This window comes from Bombyx mori, chromosome 5 (genome assembly GCF_030269925.1).
Source record: "Bombyx mori chromosome 5, ASM3026992v2".
In the NCBI taxonomy this organism is placed as follows: domain Eukaryota; kingdom Metazoa; phylum Arthropoda; class Insecta; order Lepidoptera; family Bombycidae; genus Bombyx; species Bombyx mori.
Window position 1 is genome coordinate 12,579,144 of NC_085111.1, and position 19,655 is coordinate 12,598,798.

The window sequence follows — 19,655 nt, forward strand, 5'->3', positions numbered from 1 at the left end:
TAAAAAGCTTCTTTTATTTAAAAAAATAAAACAACGTCAAATATCGTTGAAATTTTTGTTAAAGACCCGAGCGGAGCCGGAGTGGGCCGCGAGTTTTATTATAATCGCAAACGAGCCAGTGAGCTTACGGCCTACATGATAAGTGGATAACTTTTAAGGGTGCGCGAATAATAGCTTCCCGTTTTCAGTAGGCAGCAGAAGTGGCTTTGGCATTGCTGACGGTGAATACCTATAATCAGCCAAATGCTCGTCTGCCAAGAAAGGATATAAACAAAAACAAATCGGCAGGGCAGTCATGTCTATCGTTCCATATACGCTTGAAACATGTGTGACTTCAAATACCCGAGACAATTAAAAATATTTTTGAGAGAATTATAGTTTAGATACTATTAGAGACAATAGTGCGGAAACATCTCATAATAGTAAGTCCTGGAAGCTGGGGTCGTACGTATACCCGCTACTTCTGTTTAATATGGCCTGTATGAAATCGTATTTTGCTTTTCGGTACTAATATTTTCAGAAATAAGCACTAAATATGAGCAGATATGCATCGTAATTAATATTATTTTAATTTCACTCAAACCGTTACCATATAGAGCACACATGTGCTACACGAATAAAGGTAATACAGCGAAATCGACATGAAAGGAAGGTTGAAAATTATTGGATGTGACGGGTCCAACGTTGTCATACGCAGTCAGCTATGATCAATGTCCCGTCAAATCTAATATGGGAAACGAGTCGTCTTTGTAATACCGCCGAGCATGTGTTCCAAATGATACGCTCATTGTTCATTCTGTCAAAATTTTCACTTTTGTTATAACATTTTTGCGGTATATTTTAACTATCGATCGAATCATTGTGTATTACTAAATTCAATACTAAAATAATTCACTTTTATTTCTGTGGTCTTTAGTGCTTAAAAAGCCATGCTTAACTCCTAAAAAGACGTTTAGCATCATGTCCCATATTTTCAATGAAGAAAGAAGGGCGAAAAGAGAAGGACCATTTCGTCTTTCCTGTCCTTATTATTGAGTATCTGTGCAACCTTCCCCGAGTCATTTGGCGTCAACAAGGCTGGAAGTCCTCAATAGAGGAAAACGACACTTCACGTCTGGACAAAAGCTTTTTCTTCGGAATGCACCAGTTCGGTGCCGCTTGGGGTATTACTCCCATCTATGGGACTCCCAATTACTGGCTACTTCTATTTGATTCCATACAAAAGAAGACCATTTGGAGTGTCGTTAATCCCGTTTTTTACGGATCGTTTGGAACCTCCATAGATGGAGAGCCTTTGGTTCTCTCTGTATTTTTGACCGTATGTTCCATGGGGAGTGTTTTGAGGATTGTTTGAGGTGATCCCATGATCTCCTTTTTATCATCGCGCAGCCCATTACTGGAGCAGAGTTCATCCATGCTACTAAGAATCATTGCGTCAAGCCCAGTGCATTTCCGGAGAGCTTCTCTCCTCGATGTTTTCTGAGCTCTATGACATACATATATTTCTTCAAACGAGGCTTACTCAATGGTAATGGTCTGTGAAAAGGGTGTAATTGTTGGCATCTGTCAAATTTAAGATAAAGAGTCTAGTTATTTGTTGAATCAAACACTCATACCATATCTATGAAGGCTCGACAATGGCGCTGGTGGGAAAGACAACAAAAATTTTCCAACAGTATGGTGCAGCGTCAAGAATTCAACTCGTCCGGTTAATACCAGACGAGTTGAATTCTGCTTAATAGCAGTTTCTAGTCTCGGTTTGATCGCGGTTCGTCAGCAGCAAAACTGCAGAGACATAAAACTTCCCTCTCTTTTCCAGTGCCTCCTTTTCAGTGATTGTTATAGCTCATCGCTGGTGAGAAGGCTTAACGACACATAAACCGTATGTTTCGTTCTCAGAGTATTCCTGATATGCATTTGTAAAATAATCACAGTTACAGATAAATTTAAGCTACCGGTAACATTATTCATGATAATAATATTTCCGGTGACTCAAACAAACTTTGTGAACCAACAAAAAGTTTGCGTTTAGATGACGTGACCTTGCATACATTACATACACAATACTCGGAACAGTTTGGTGTAACAATGTTTAGACTGTAATCACTTTGTGGTCCGTGACAGGAACTGCAGGCTTTGGTACGGCATTAGCCGCAACCACTGTTTGCATTCGTTATTCGTTTAATTTACTTGGTTGCGACCATAATAAGCTACAACCAGAATCCGCATTTTGGGACATCAACGCAGACAATTTTGGAAAGATTTAAATGAATTGTTATTCTGGTTTTGTTTCCATACACCTCTGCGTATCTTTAGAGGTTTTCTTCGTAACTAGTTAAAGCTGCTACGCTACACATCTTATACATCTCGCCTTCGAAATCTATTGCAACTTGATTGTGTTACGTTAACGATTTTAATGTAAGTTTCAACAACGAACACATCAATTTTCAACTTAATAGTGCTACGCGCTGGGGTTCGGGATAAATAAATGTTCCACCAAAGTATAACTCAAAACTGTACTAGCACTTAGAACACTCACAGAACACTTTAAAATTCTTAATTCACTTCTTCAGCCTCGCTTCAGGTGATCCGTTCGCTGTTTCGCTTCGAGTAACTCTGATTACTAACTGACTGCGTGCCATTTCTGCAACACTTTTATAGTCGATACGACATCCCTAGATTTATCGAGTACATTCTGGACAAATCGAGTAGCTTTGATGTGTGTTTCTGCTATCTGACAATAGATGGCGTTGTACTTCTCGATATTTCTAGTACCTTCGACATTCGTTTGGCTATTAAGCGATAGATAGCGTTACTCTTACCGGTGTAGAAATAGAAACTGAAGGAAATGCATTCGCATACGCACTGTGGAGAAGACAAGCTCTCCAAGCATTTTTTAAATACTTATGTCTATCAAGATCCAAAACTTTATTCCGGCCGAGTATGAAGACATACTTTTTTGTAAATATAGAAATATCTCTCATTCAGTCTGCCATATTTCAAACTGAATACGAATGAACTTTGATGAGGTTACCACGGAATTAAATTTAAATTATATATCATTTTATCTAAGTGTCTAATGAGAATTCCATCAATCAATTTATTAATTACTACAATAATTTGAAAGAAACCGTATTATTCAATTTGCGTAATTACTGGTGATACCAGGTGGTGGACCTCTTGTGAGTCCACGCGGGTAGGTACCACTACCTATTTCTGCCGTGAAGCAGTAATGCGTTTCGATTTGAAAGGTGGGGCAGCCGTTTTTAACCATACTTGAGACCTTAGAACTTATATCTCAAGGTGGATGGCGCATTTACGTTGTAGATGTCTATGGGCTCCTGTAACCACTTAACACCAGGTGGGCTGTGAGCTCATCCCCCTATCTAAGCAATAAAAAAAAAACTAGAACATGAAGCATATTAGTAAGTTTAATACATATGAATTTAACTATATCATTTTTTTATTGCATAGATCGGTGGACGAGCTCCCGGCTCACCTGGTGTTAAGAGGTTACCGGAGCCCATAGACATCTTTAACGTAAATGTCGCCACCTACCCGAGATATGAGTTTTAAAGTCTCAGTACAGTTACTTTAATTAAACTAATAGATAAATTTAATAAGATTATTATTTTTATTTGCGCAGTTGTGTAGGCGGATGGATCCAATTGAGTAGTGCAAGTGCAGTTCGGACTGATAGTGTGGCTGAAACTCGGCTATGTGGGGCGAACGAGCGTTACACTCCGCCTGTTGTACTCTTCGCAGACCATGGCGCAGCTCTGCTTGAGTTCAGGTATCAGAATTGCACAAGTGAGTTTTTTTTCCTATCTAACCGAGAGCCTTTAGAGGCTATTTCAGCGTAACCTTAACTAGTAGGTAAGCTCACGGGGCTCAAACCTGACGACGTTGCTAACACGAACCCTAGCAAGAGCCGTGCTTCGCAGAATCTACCACCGGATCGGAAACGCGACCCACTGAGAAGATCCGGCGAGAAACTCAGTGGGCCTGTGTCTGAGGCTGAGTAAATTAACACTTGTCGAGCCCTTCGTCGCAAGCGACGGCTTCGACGAGAACGATGACCGGGCAAGTTAGTAAAAAAATTACCGAACTCCCTTAGTTTAGAATTTTAGTTTTCTAAACTAAGGGACGTTGAAATGGCAGTGGGCAGGACACAATGCTCGTAGAACGGATGGCCGTTGGGGCCAGAAAGTTCTTGAGTGGCGACCGCGTACCGGAAGACGTAGCTTGGGTAGGCCTCCCACAAGATGGACCGACGAGGGGGGAGGCCTATGTCCAGCAGTGGACGCCTGTGGGCTGATAAGAAAAAGAAAGAAACTAAAAAAGATATGAAATGTTTGTTTGATTTTTAAAATTCTACTTTCCGGCTTTTTAGTTACACTAATGCCTATATTAATGAATGCTGCAATTACACGAAAAGTAATTCGATAAAGTTGCTACATAGTTGCTATGAATCGAATAGAAATTGAGTAATATATTATTTTCTTTAAAATTAAAATGTACGTAATGAAGACCTGCACGCAAATTCACGTAATTTTCACTAAGCGCTACGGACGAAGCTACAGACTTTTCAGCGTTTATCTCCATTTGAATTTCATTTCGAGAACTTGAATTCTGCTTGTTAGTATATACGAGCACTCGGAATCGCAACAAAAGATCGTCACAGCGGAACCGGTAATGCTCAGTTCGGAGTTGTGGCCAAGATACTACAGCGACAAGTGCTGCTAATGCTCAAATTTACTCCCGAAGTAGACTTCTCTTGAGATGTATTAGATTTAAAGGCTTTAAGCCTTTGAAACATTATATTGTACATTGACTGAAAAATTGACACTTATTTCACGATTTATCTTGTTGAATCTTTTGTGAATGTAACACAACAAGCTTAGCTGCTGCTAAACTATTATATAAATGATCATTATTGACAAGGAAATATGTTTCTCTGTAGAATAATAGAAAAAACTGTGAGGTCTCAATTCCTGGCATTCTTCAGCTTCACCTCGCTGAGCAATACTCAAGGGGTGGGTTTTCACCCCAGTGGAGGCTCCCGGATACCGCACACAGGTATGTCGCACTGCTAAAACTATGATAGAAATAGTTGGAATTACAAGGAGCAACAGTCTAGTTCCGATTAGTTTTACCGTAATTTTGTAACAATTTGCAAGAATACCTATAAAGGGTTTTCAGTTTGCCTACAATTAGTTCACGCTGTTAGTCTTACTTGAAAATTTGGTTAAAACTTAGAATGAAATATCTATGGAAATGTTTGTATCGTTTTTCTGGGAGATTGTTTTAAGCTGCAGTGTAAACTATGAAAAGATTGCCTTTAAATATTTTTTATCATATAACATTTTAAAAAATCAATTAGCCACTAATTGTTCTAAAATTAACGGTCTCAAGCTATGATTCTTTTCTCAGTCTTATGGATGCCGGGCTGAATGACAAGAAGTACATTTATATTCGAGGCGTACAAATTGCACGTGAATCATTACCGGATTAAGATCAAAAGGAATATTAGTTAAAATCTAAATCTCAATTTCAAACTGGAGCAACCGGAAGACACCAACATTATTTTTTGTCCGCATTTCAATTCTCGAGTTGACTACTTATCGGACTACAAATAAACAAGCATACCTAACCTTATTTCGGTCGACAACTGTCTCGAAAAGCCCGACAGGATCTCTTTGGAAGTACAGTAACACAAGTGCGGCGGACAGTGCGACCCTCGTCACAAGTTAGCTTATAATTATTACCTAAGCGTTTCGTCCCCTGCCTTCAACGACTTACACATTAGACAAGTTTATTTTCGATGATTCCATGTGAGACATTTTTTTTTTAACCATGAATGAAAAACGATTAATTCTCCAGGATGTGGATTAGTTTTTACCTATCAAAATATATATTGGGTAGAAGCAAGGAGCACCATCTTAGTGTAATTAAAAAGCGTCCGATGAAAAGGAAGCAATGAAGGTGGCGCCATAATGGCAAGTGGGAAAATTTTGAAAACAGCGCCATAAATGACTAGAGTCGGACCCTAATTTAAGAAGGAAAGACACATTTCCTGTTTCGATAGTAATGAAAATAATTAGTTGAGATTTTAAATACCGTATATTTTTTAACTACGAAAAATATTAAATTTATTAACCTGGCACACCTCGCTCTGTTTAAAATAGCTATATACACATCATTTCCATTTCCCACGCTAGCGCTATTTCGGTGAGACTTCTAACAATAACTTGCTGTTTACAGTTAGACGCTTTTTCAAATTGTCCTCTATACGAGATGGAATTACAAACTAGAAAATAGCATGATAATTTTTATGTGAAACATTTATGAACAAGTTGGATAACGAGTTTGAAACCGATAATATGTGCGAATGTATATTATTATCATAATTGTCGTCTTCCTAAACATTAGGACTTTCCACAGACTGCGACTGGTTATACCAGGATGTTTCGTGTCGTGGTCCGAACGCCTGTATCCTCGCGAGCCCCGGGTACCCAGGCTTGTATCCACCGCATCGCAAATGTCGTTATCTCTTCGCAACTAACTCCGTGCACACCAGGGTCAAAATCATCTTCACTTCCATATTACTACCCAGAAAGTAAGTTTATTGTTATACATTTTAAATGTTACCTTAAGTTTACTTTGAAAAAGTTTTAGTATTCAACGATTTAATTTAAATAAACGAACTATGTATGTTTGTATCACAAATAGTAAAATTTTATTTTCAGACTGTACTTATTAATATTAACTATATATATAAAAGAAAGTCGTGTTAGTTACACTATTTATAACCCAGGAACGGCTGAACTGATTTGGCTGAAAATTGGTGAGGAGGTAGCTTAGAACCAGGAGAAGGACATAGGATACATAGGATACGTACGAAGGATTTTTATCACGTTCCCATGGGACGTGATATAAAACGTGGTATAACAAAACGAAATTGATATGGAATAGCAAAACGCAACTGACAGCTAAACGTAATATACTCTATGGTTAATTAAAGTAGAATTTTGAAGTCGACCGGTTAATGTGTTTTAAACAAACCGTGTGGACGAACAAAGTTCGCCGGGTCCACTAGTCAATGTTATTCATCTTCAACAGATTTGTACCAAAAATGCCGCCCTAACCTTTAAAATTTCTTAGCCTCTATCTAATACTATACCTCTCTAATACCTCTCAAATACTAATAATGCAATAAGCGTATGTTCATGGAATGGAAGCACATATCAAACATATTCATAAACAAGACTTAGCTGAGGATTTACTTCAGCATATCAAATGCATCTAATTAGCCTGGCGACGGAATAAAAGTAACCTCAAATTTGATTAGTTGTACAATAGATATTTGCAGTCAAAACTATTTCTATGTTATACAATACTCGATTCCTAAAAAAGGCGAATAGAGATTAAATCTTTATAATTTGAATGTGAACTGTTAAAATTTCGAAACCTAGTACCTTGGGTACTAAATAAGTAAGATCGATCACGATTCATAGAAGGAACTTCTTCTTCTTCAAACGAGGCTTGCCGAGAGTACTTAACGGTAGGCAGCGGCTTGGCTCTGCCCCTGGCATTTCTGACGTCCATGAGCGACGGTGACCACTTACCATCAGGTGGGCCGTATGCTCGTCTGCTTACAAAGGCAATAAAAAAAACACTAGTTATTTCGAACGGAACTTCATAACCATGAAATAATAAACCGGTCACATCGTATCGTCGTCGCATTACGTTCCCGTTCTTTCGGAAGTATTTTTATCAGGCACCCGTATGAAATTCTCTCGTTCGAGTTTTGAAAGGCCGGAGAGAACAATCGCTTCAGTAAATAAAGGGCCGGCATCCGTATCTCTCTTCCACGCGCGTGGGCCCGCTCTGTCGTGTTCGGTTCAAACTTTACGAGATCACCGACTTTACGAACTTGCACGCTCATGTTGTAAATTATCACCGCTCGTAGTGCTGTGTTTTTGGAATACATCCATCTTAAAAATGCTTGAGTGTGACGGGAGACAAAATATGAAGGAAGCATTATCGTTTTCGTGCTGATTCACCAAAAATTACATTATAACACAGTTTTGTGTGAAAATTTTCTGCCGATTCATTCAGAAAGTTGCTTCGGAGACAATAATTCAAAGCTTGAAGGATAATTTTATTCAATTATAGACAATCCATAATATAAACTTTCTTTTTTATGTACCATGTAATGCTCTTAGGCTCATCAGATAGGTACTGTGTTGAGTTTTTCATAGATTTCATTTTTATTGTTAAGTGATTGTTGAATATCAACATAATTAGATATCATTTTTGTAAATATTTTATTATATTTATTTTATATATTTTTAATAGTAATATATGCAACATATTTTTGCCTACTAACCACTCAGAATTGAAACTCGAGAGCGTCCCATCTCATCTATTAATTCATTATAATAGTTAAACAACACATTTAATTATTCTCAGGCGATCTAAATGAAAAAATAAAATTCCAGTTCGTGCAGTTTTAATGTACGGTACTGTATTTTATTCATGCAAACTTTAAAGCACAGCAGATAAGACATTCTCGACATTGTAATATTTCCGATATTAGATTATAGAGGGCTTCTTTATTAAAAACGTATTTTAAGAGGCTTCTGCTTGAACGTTATTGAACTGTTATTCATAGTTCGCGACGCATTTTCATTCTCCGGTTTCAAATTTCAATTTTGTTTTTGTAATCGTACTTACCAGTTGCCCGATAATGCTCGGAGAAATGGCGCGAGGAGAAATAAAAATGCTATCCTAAAGCAATAATTTATATCATCTAGTAGGTACTTAAGTTGTTCACACTTGGCCGAAGCGTAACATTACAATCATAAAATTGTCTAAAATCCCATTGCAGTGTAGTTTTGAAGAATTATTTATACCCATTCCGGTATGCTTGGTGTACTCAGAAAAACTCCGTTAGAACAATGAATATATCATACATGCATTATTACATATACCTAATGGTATTCTCAAAACATTACATTAAAAACAGTAAAATGTTATTATCTAGTAAAAACTAGGCAAAGTGAAGCACTTTGACTAAGAAAAAAATGTGGATCAGCTCCGGCGCACGACTGGAGAGCGATTGTCATTGGACATGTAATAGGCAAAAAGGGGGAAAAAATCACGTTTGGCACTCGGGGACTGCCGCGGTAAAGCAATTGCATAGCATTTTTTATCAACATATATAAATTCATATGTTGATGAATTAGACAATAATAATTTTATATTAAAACAATAATACAATAAGACAACGATATTTATCAACATTAACAAAAGCTAAAAATTAAGTGTCCCCTTCACACTCATAAGCTAGACTGCGCGAGAGAGAGAGGTGGGCAGACCTTTCATGATGCGCATGCAGTGCGACGTCACGCCGCGCGCTTATTCACAAACACAACACAAGCGAAATGTGTGAACGTGTTGAACGCGACCTACATGGTAGGCGGAGTGGGGGTGTTAGGTTTTATTTTCGTTACGGAATTTCTTGATTCAGTCGCCACGCTCAAAGCCCGCGATAAAAGCTATGCAATAGCTTAAAAACGAATGTTTTGAAATACTGATATAAATTTATATTTATTTGTTACATATCAATTTAATAAAATGTTAAACAAAAATCAAGTTTATACGAGTAAGTAATACATACGTGTCCTGATATTTGTAGTCAGGTGTACGTACATATATTATTATGCTATGAAAAGTTACTTACTTTTGAAGTATTCTGTTAGATTTTAGAACCTAGTTAAGATAGATGGCTATGAATTAATATTTTAAACACTATAGTAATTGATTAAGTATTAAATCGCGGCTGTCTTTGTAATATTTTAGTACATTGAATATTTAGTAAAATGAAAATGTTAAATAGACATTCTATTAAACTAACTGAAAAAACATAACTCTTAGTGCCTATCTAATTATTGTACCGAACTTTTAAAATGAAATCGATCATTAAGGAGAAAACTCGGAAAATTTAAGACAAACATCAATTTGTCAAAGCTACTCGTACGCCCCTATGTTAATGGCCATTTGCAAAAACTTCTCAAATGCCCACAACGACTGTATGAAGTTTCAAGTCAATCTTTTTCAAGTAATTTATATTAAGTTAACAGCATACATTCCTTTTCAAATATTAGATTTCTAGTTACTACATTTACCATGAAAAAATTCAAATTACCTTTACCTCTCTATCAGATATCACTGAAATAGCTCATGCAAATGACACGCATCAGACATTATAATAGAGGATCTATTGATAACAACTGGCATAGAAAAAAATATAAGGTAATTGGAATGTATTTCGGTAAACACAAAGTTGATACCTATTCTAAATAATACCAGAGTTACGTCGTAAAGGATTACTGTAATATTTTTTTACAACATTACATTTTTACTGTAAAAACGCTGTTACAACAAAAAAAAACAAATGATTAAAAAATATTAAAAGAAAGGTGCACATTTCCGAGGCAATGAAAATTATATTTACACTCTTAATTACAATTTTCACATGTTCCAAGATTTACCTTTTAAGCAGTAAATATTGCTGGAACAAAAAAATTCTTAACAATCCTTTATTTTGAAATCTTAGGCCGAGACTTAAATAATTTTCTGACTTGTGTAGGTTTATTTCTAAATTTACAATGTTTCTTTTCCGAATTGGGTCCAGACGGGTCCGAAACGGGTGGGTTCAGACTCGTATTAGCTTAGAAAACATTTTTGTTGAAAACTTTGTCTCCTTTACAGTCACTGTACATGGGATTATCTGACGTTAAGGGCTGGGAGCTCGCCGTCAGCACCGCTACTTGCCTCGCTTTGTTCAGAAAGAATGGCGACATTGGAACATCCCGGACCCAATTTACTATTAGAGTTCAAGTAAGTTGGCAAAGATACAGAACTTTACTGTGTTACGACTGACTGTCTCTTTATTACGTAGTTTTGAAGTGAGTGCTACATGTACTAAAGATCTTAACAGCTAAAAACTTTCCAAGGTGCAAGAACTTAAAATTTGAGTGTGTTGTCTTGTCAACATGACTGCTGATCTAAAAGTAAGTGTATTAAAATGAAAATAATATGTTTATTGTGCAGGTCTGGTCCTTTGGTGCCTCCTTACGATTATAACGGGTTCATAGCTAAATTAGAGTTTATTGAGCGACTGGACAGCAGTGGTGCGCCGCCTACTGTGTTACCAGCTTCCCCCCCACTAGCCGCCCTTACACATCTTTTAGATAATGGTAATTCTCCCATCATTATTTTATTGCTTATATGGGTGAATGAGCTCACGGCCCACCTGGTGTTAAGTCTTTATCGGAGCCCATAGACATTTACAGCGTAAATGCCGCCACCCGCCTTGAGATATGAGTTCCAAGGTCTCAGTATAGTTACAACAGCTGCCTCGCCCTTCAAACCGAAACGCATTACTGCTTCACGGCAGAAATAGGCAGGGTGGTGGTACCTACCCGTGCGGACTCTTAAGAGGTCCTACCACCAGTAAAAATGTTACTGTTAACCAGTTTAAAAATGTTTTTTTCATTGGCCTATTATAAATTTGTTTCGCATAACAATTTTTGCATTGCATGTTGGTTTTATTAAATTTCTTAGGTGATGCAGCGTTAGACGCATTGGGTTCGAATGAAGTGTTCGCAAACAGCGGAGGTCGTATAGGTTGCGGCGCTATTGTCCGAGGGTACGGCCCGGGCGGCCTTCGCTCGGGTCATTTCGACACGCGAGCCACGACCTGGCGTACGCAGTGTACAGTACATCTCATCGGAGCTGCCACCGATGTTGTACAAGTCTCTTTGTTTAATTATAACTTAAGGTAGGCGTAAAATCATATTAATTTATTTAATGGGTATGGGTAATAATACTATTAAAGTGTAGCAAAGTAATGTAAAGCTACAGTACAGTAAAGCTAGTATTAAAGAGAGTATCTTATATATTAATGTACTAGCTTTTGCCCGCGACTCCGTTCGCGTGGAATAATTACTTTGGCATAACGCTAAATTTTATCCCCCACTTCATTTACGTAGAAAGTTAAAATATTTTGAAACATTCTTTATTGGTACTCCACTTGTATTGGTGTTACCGTTGTTATATAGTCTATAACCTTCGTCAATAAATGGGCTATCTAACACTGAAAGATTTTTTTAAATCGGACCAGTAGTTCCTGAGATTAGCGCGTTCAAACAAACTCTTCAGCTTTATAATATTAGTATAGGTAAATAAATACATATGGACATATATAAAGAGAGCGAACCGGGACTTCATATCTCAACAAAGACTTGTGCTTATACAAAAAGTTACGTTGTTCAAACTAGTTGGATTTTTTAATTTACAATTCTATTTATTTCCAACATATGCTCTGGAGATTCTTATTAACTTTTAAATTTGAGATTTGTGTAACGAAAATAGTTATTTCGTTTAATTATATTTAATTAATTTCCATCGCACTTTTCAAATTTAATTTTCTCAATTCAGGTTACAAGGCTGTAGGTCTCATATAGAAATTTTAGAAGGTCTCCACGAATTTAGTTCGAGAGAAAGAGACAGGTCTGAGAAAGGAGATCGTGCTCTGCTCAAGGTGTGCGGGCCCGCCGCTCGAGAAGCCAGGGATCCGTCTGGAAGGTTCTTGATACGTCAAGCTGTGACTTCGAAAGGTGCTAATTTGACGATAATGGTGCGAAGAGCATTGTCACAGAACGCAGAGGAGGAGGAGTTTGTTGATGGTGCATTCGCGTTTCATGACGGTAAGCTGCTGTTATCAACAATCTTCTTCTTCATGGTTCCCTCTTTACTGAGGATCACGACCACACTATGTATTTCTATGAAGCTCGGTCTGTTGCGAGGTGGATCGCCTTTTGGATGCTGCCCCCAACTGTCCTCCTTATAGTGTCCGATCATCGTGATGGTGCCCTACCTTTGTCTCGTTTCACCTCCACTTGACCAAGAATGAGAAACTATTCCAGACTCTAGCTGTTATCAACATTGTTGTATCAAATGAATGTTTGCTTTTTCTTGTTACATCTATTTGTGCGGTATTTTTAAGATTCATTGGTCATTGTTGGGGTGTGATATTCGGTGAAGGATTTTGGTATCATCCATGCTATGTAAATGGCATATAAGTCATTTCAATCGTTGGGGGTATTGAAGACCACGTACTGGCAAGCGCAGTGTGGTGCAGCCACCTACCAGATGGACCGAAGACTTAGTGAGAATCGCTGTGTCACGTTGGAATAAGGTGGCAACGGACCGGCCGCACTGAAGATCAGTTGGAGAAGTCTATGTTCAGCAGTGGACAGGCTGAGATTATGATGATGACGTTTGCAGTCGTCGTCGTGGCCTAAAGGATAAGACATCCGATGCATTCGTATCTAGCGAGGCAACGGTGTTCAAATTCCGCAGGCGGGTACCCATTTTTCTAATGAGATACGTACTTAACAAGTTTTCACGATTGACTTCCACGGTGAACGAATAACATCATGTAATAAAAATCAAACCCGCAAAATTATAATTTGCGTAATTACTGGTGGTAGGACCTCTTGTGAGTCCGCACGGATAGGTACCACCACCCCGCCTATTTCTGTCGTGAAGCAGTAATGCGTTTCGGTTTGAAGGGTGAGGTAGCCGTTGTAACTATACTGAGACCTTAAAACTTATATCTCAAGGTAGGTGGCGCATTTACGATGTAGATGTCTATGGGCTCCAGTAACCACTTAACACCAGGTGAGCTGTGAGCTCTTCTACCTATATAAGCAATAAAAAACAGGTATTTAGTGAACTTATTTTGTATCAGAACAACACGAAGGGACTGCCTCGCCGGACGCAACGTGCGCGTCCACGCATTACGGTCTCGCTGCACCGGCCCACGGAGGAGTCTCCGCACCCTCGCATCATCATATATTCTGGAATATAGAAGAGAGACTGCTGTGTACACATCGGTTTATACCGGCCTCAAATCAAAGTGTTACTGTGGAGGTAAATATATTCAAAACTAATTAATAGAGAACCTAGAGCATACTGTTTGTTTTTTTTTTTAAATATAAAGTGACTGTATACGAGATGTATATGCTACGCTTGGAATAATTTATTCTACTTATTTTTTATATTATATAATTTTTTAGATAGAAAACGAAAAGGGACAATTTGAATAGTATAAACAAAAGGCGAGATGAACTCAGACATCAGATTTCTTCCAGGAAATCCAAATCAGAAGAACGTTAGAAAGGTGGAAAAGCGTACAATAAATTAGAGAATATATTTAATTAAATTTTATTTAAGCGGTATTTAATTAAAAACAAATATTTTTACATTGTAACGTATTGTAACATATACCAAATATATTATACACATATGTATGTACATAATATACACACACATTCAAATCACAATCTGAATAAAGATATCTGGCGAGTGAACTGTTCCTTGTTTCTATTTTTTTATTTTCTAATCTTATGTGACTATGGTTGTATTTTTTTTAATGCTATGATGTATAGACCCGCCTACAGTCTACCCGGTGTAAATCGGATACCGTAGACATAACAAGGTAAATAAATCCGGGCACCTTGAAACGTGAGTTAGAAATCTCGAAGAAGAATAGAACAGTATATATATATAATATTCTTTGTGATAATGGAGCGTCTCAAATTACGCTCTGACGCACGTGCAAGTACTTAGACTAAAAATGACGCAGAAGGGACTTAGACATTGAATTAACATTGCCCGCTTTCGAAATATAATTTTTCATTGATTTTACTGGTGGTAGGACCTTTTGTGAGTCCGCACGGGTAGGTACCACCACCCTGCCCATTTCTGCCGTGAAGCAGTAATGCGTTTCGTTTTGAAGGGTGGGGCAGCCGTTGTAGCTATAGTTGAGACCTTAGATCTTATATCTCAAGGGGAATAGCGCATTTACGTTGTAGATGTCTATGGGCTCCAGTAACCACTTAACATCAGGTGGGCTGTGAGCTCGTCCACCCATTAAGCAATAAAAACAATATACAATCGAAATTCGAAATTTCTTTTTTCTCATGTTCGGGATGTGATTGAAAACGTATTCATTGGCACCAGATCCAGCGGTTAGACCGCATGTGGAGTGCAGAACCGACGGGGACCACTGGCGCGTCCGGATGCAGGACGGCCTGTGGCGACGCTGGGTGTGAATGCAGAGCACAAACTCCGTTACATTATCATGATCACGTGGCGCTAGTGGCTGGAGACGGAACCCACCTCTCCTGTCTGTGCGGCGATTTTCAGGTCATTATGGAATCTCAGCTCTACATAAATGATTTAATTTTGAAATTGAGATTGAGAGATTGAATAAACAAGATTCACAGTAACACGTAAGCTTGTAAAATTTTAAGTTCGCTAAATAATGGATAATTTTTTTCTGAAACTATTATTATGTAGAACTAAGTAAATTCAGATTATACATAATTTGATATTTAAACAATATTATGCAAAGATTAGACTTCTCACTGTAACCTCAGGCCCACAAGAACCATGTCACATCATTGTGTGGGGCCCAAGGCGGCAGATTGGACATCAAGCTGTCATTTGACAGCGATAGGTTTTTACACGTTTTATATTAGCTTCACTTGTATGTATGTTTGTATGTTTGTAACTGACTCCTTTAGACGCGATTTTAACCCACTTTAAACGGCTAGATTTCATTCAAACTTTGTAGATTTATCGAGGACCGATGACAATACACTAATTTGATAAGATTATTCCAGTATTCAATTTGCAAAATAAGATTTTTGCCAATTTATATACTTTATATCTATACTCGATAAGGCAGGAATAGATGTTAAAGTACTTAATAGTTTTAAAAATACACTTTTATAGAAAATTTAACTAAAAAATGAAAATATAATAGTTTAAAAAAACTAAAAAACACGCTTCATATAAAATTCAACTAAAAAATAGAAAATAAATTTTAATAATTTTAAATTAAAAATAGTGTAAAATATATTTTATTTTAAAGAAAGCGTGGGGTGTTTTTTAATATATTATTGAAATAATATTTCTTCTACTCATATCTGTCAGAAAAATATTTATAACTAATAACACCATGCACCCCACGCTTTTTTTACAGTAAAATATATTTTACAATAATTTAAATTTATTAAAGTTTATTTTCTATTTTTAGGTGAATTTTATATAAAGCATGTTTTTTAGTTTTTTTAAACTATTATTTATTTTTACGCTAAGATCTTCACCCACCAGTCATCACTGAGCTAACGGAATCTGATATCTGTCGTTTTATCTACGCCATTGGAATGAAAAATATTACCTGCTCGAAACACGGCTTAATTGCACGACTACAAATACACGAACCAAGCTTCTTGCCTATTAACGGTCACGGACGCTTCATATAAATATTTAATTCGCTCCGCTGAAACAAACCGTTGACCTTACGAAAGCGCTTCCAAAATGTGTTATGTAATTATTGCGAGCTCTTTCAAAGACGACAGCAAATAAATTAATCGTGTTACTTGGGCCTTATGCTAACGCGGCTACGGGATGAGCCCACCCTGACAGAGGCGGCGCCCTCGCTCGCGGCTCGATTCGCATAATTAAGTAAGAGGGTTACTATTAAGTATGTAACAGCAATAAAGTGTGGGACGTCCATCCCAGCGAACAGGGACTTCTACATAAAAGGAATTACGTTGCTTTCATATAAACCTTTATTGCTTTTTCATTACGACGCGACGTTATGAAATATTTGTAAGATTATTGAATAATTTTCGTAATAATTTATATTGTAATTGAATTTCGTTTTAGATTCATTGAAGTGATTCTCCCGCTCGTAATTTAAAGGTTTTGAGGCGTAATTAAATAACGATTAACGCAACCCACCGATGTCTCGTAATTTAAGCTCACCAAAAATATAAATTTTCTTATATATGTACTATATATATCATTATAGTGTACGTTGACCTGGCCCTATTATATTGGCTTGTAGAACGGATACGTAATTTAATTATTAACTAGAGGTCCCGCAGTAGTCGAAATTCGACTATAATTAATTGGAATTGTAAGTTTGTACACTATTACGATTGTATTTTATACTTCTATAATCACAAATTTCGCCAAGACTACACTATAAAAAATATTAACAAAGACAAACAATATTAAATTTAATCTATTCTCAAATTGACAACAGACGTCAGGAACAAAATTTTGACAATAAATAGTATGCATGCGTGTGTGCGTCAAATACATGGCATGTAGTGTGTGTAATGTTTTCTTTATTGATTTAATGTATCTTTTACGCATTATTTAAAAAAAATATTAGCATTGTGCACTTCTTCTCTATAGTCTCTCTATAAGTGTGGGAAATTTTATACTCCTCCGTACGCACAATTTTCGTAAAAAGGGATACAAAGTTTTTGCTTCACGTATTAATATATAGATAGTACTTTACCATTTATGAAGAGGTGACGGCGTCCGTGCGTAATTACCTACTCGTATTACGAGGGCACGTAGACACAAAATACATGTATCTTCGACGATATAGGCGACGGTCGCGATGTCAACCATCCTATACCTATAAACACGAGATGGGTTAACCGGTAATCCGTACGCTCCTGTTGTTAGTGAGCGAGCTACGCTGCTCTGACGTCCACTTTCGCGACTCTGGAAATTCAATTAAATAGTTTCCAGCGTAGTAAACGTATGGAGTAGGTACATCGTTTTACCGGTACACGATCCAATAGCGTATTTGTCGAAATACCTTGAACCACATGAGTTTAGTCACACACGCAAAGGTATATCAAGTTTGTTGTTTATAGTGTTTTAATTAGTTGAAATTCCTGAACGGAACATTATTCTTTTTTCAATTGAATGATATAAAAAAAGTGATAGTACCTCTTGTAAGTCCGCACGCTTAGGTACTACCACCCTGCCTATTTCTGCCGTGAAGCAGTAATGCGTTTTGGTTGGAAGGGTGGGGCAGTCGTTGTAACTATACTGAGACCTTAGAACTCATATCTCAAGGTAGGTGGCGGCATTTACGATGTGGATGTCTATGGGCTCCGTTAACCACTTAACAACAGGTGGGCTGTGCTCGTCAAACCATCTATACAATAAAATAAAAAGTTGTTTTTGTGTATTACGATTAAGAGATGTTTTATTTTGTTGTTTAACTGTTCAATTCCAAAGGCCCTAGTTCCTATTTTAAGTACTAGGGTGGCAAGGTATACTGCAAGCTTATACGACTAAATTATTTCAATGATTACCGAAATCAACGTTCCAAACACAAAGACAAACTCTAGAAAGATCCTCGAATCAATCAGTGTTTAGAAATTGTGCAATCAAATAGTAATTTGTATTCACCAGGCTGCTTGGTTGCCTGTCGTCGTCCGTAGTTGGACCAGCGTCCGCCTGGAGTACTCCGTGGCCCACTACACGTATGCGAGTAGGGGATTCGATTATGCTGCTGCATATAGTTTCAACGATGATGCCATGTGCGGGCAGAGAACATTTACAACACATTCAGGTAATTCTAATTCCAAATATAGAAAAAAAGATGTGTGGTGTCGTGAGACACCGGATTGGAACGAAGTTCCTTATTATAAAAATATTAATTTTAAGTTCTATTCGAGGTATAAAGAAAATAATTATTCAGGGTATACTTTTTTTATTATGATGTTTTAATTGATAAAAAAAAACTTTTTTTTTTTTTTTTTTTTTTATTGCTTAGATGTGTGGACGAGCTCACAGCCCACCTGGTGTTAAGTGGTTACTGGAGCCCATAGACACCTACAACGTAAATGCGCCACACACCTTGAGATATAGTTCTAAGGTCTCAGTATAGTCACAACGGCTGCCCCACCCTTCAAACCGAAACGCATTACTGCTTCACGGCAGAAATAGGCGGGGCGGTGGTACCTACCCGTGCGGACTCACAAGAGGTCCTACCACCAGTAAAAAAACTACTTTACAAAGTTATCAACTTTATTTTATTCACAACTAGCTGACCCGGCAGACCTCGTAGTGCCTCAATCGATAAATAAAAGACCTAAACTTTTGTATAAAATAAACTTAAAACACAAAAAAATCCGTCCGACGGGAAACACATCGAAGGAAATACCAAGTTGTTATTTTTATTTAAATCCGAGCATTTTCATATTTATTTACCTTTTAAACCTTCTCTGGACTTCCACAAATAATTCAAGACCAAAATTAGCCAAATCGGTCCAACCGTTCTGGAGTTTTAGCGAGACTAACAATTCTACAAGACTAACAAGAACAGCAATTCATTTTTATATATATAGATGAAGATGATTTATAAAACATATATAATAAAAATATGTTATTTTTTGTACGTTATTACAAAGTTAAGTCGTACACTGTGTGCATTACTAATAAAAATCTTACGTTACGGACGTTTTTTCCCGGTTAGGGTACCCCACCGCATCGTCCCATAAGGAACTTCGTTCCAGTTCCAATAATATCATCTAACATGGATAGTATACTCATGTAGACGTGTAGTCGTTTAGTTGATCCACGATTTAAAGTCGTAGTAGCTTAAAGGACGTGTCTTATCCTTTACGATGTGACTTTAGCGGTGTTCAATCTCGCTAGGAGGTACCAATTTGTTGTACAAGGAAACAAGTAGC

At 37.3% G+C, this 19,655-nt stretch overlaps 1 protein-coding gene across 2 annotated transcripts in view; it reads left to right on the forward strand.

The window, feature by feature from the left end:
* LOC101737164 (uncharacterized) overlaps positions 1-19,655 on the forward strand; it is a 55,635-nt gene that overhangs the window by 30,523 nt on the left and 5,457 nt on the right. For both annotated transcript variants that reach the window (XM_012693827.4, XM_021350611.3), the window contains 10 exons: positions 3,647-3,793; positions 4,964-5,079; positions 6,445-6,619; positions 10,780-10,908; positions 11,122-11,267; positions 11,635-11,851; positions 12,511-12,779; positions 13,826-14,007; positions 15,100-15,285; positions 18,373-18,532. In XM_012693827.4, the coding sequence (XP_012549281.1) occupies positions 3,647-3,793; positions 4,964-5,079; positions 6,445-6,619; positions 10,780-10,908; positions 11,122-11,267; positions 11,635-11,851; positions 12,511-12,779; positions 13,826-14,007; positions 15,100-15,285; positions 18,373-18,532 (1,727 nt within the window). The remainder of the gene's footprint in view (positions 1-3,646; positions 3,794-4,963; positions 5,080-6,444; positions 6,620-10,779; positions 10,909-11,121; positions 11,268-11,634; positions 11,852-12,510; positions 12,780-13,825; positions 14,008-15,099; positions 15,286-18,372; positions 18,533-19,655) is intronic.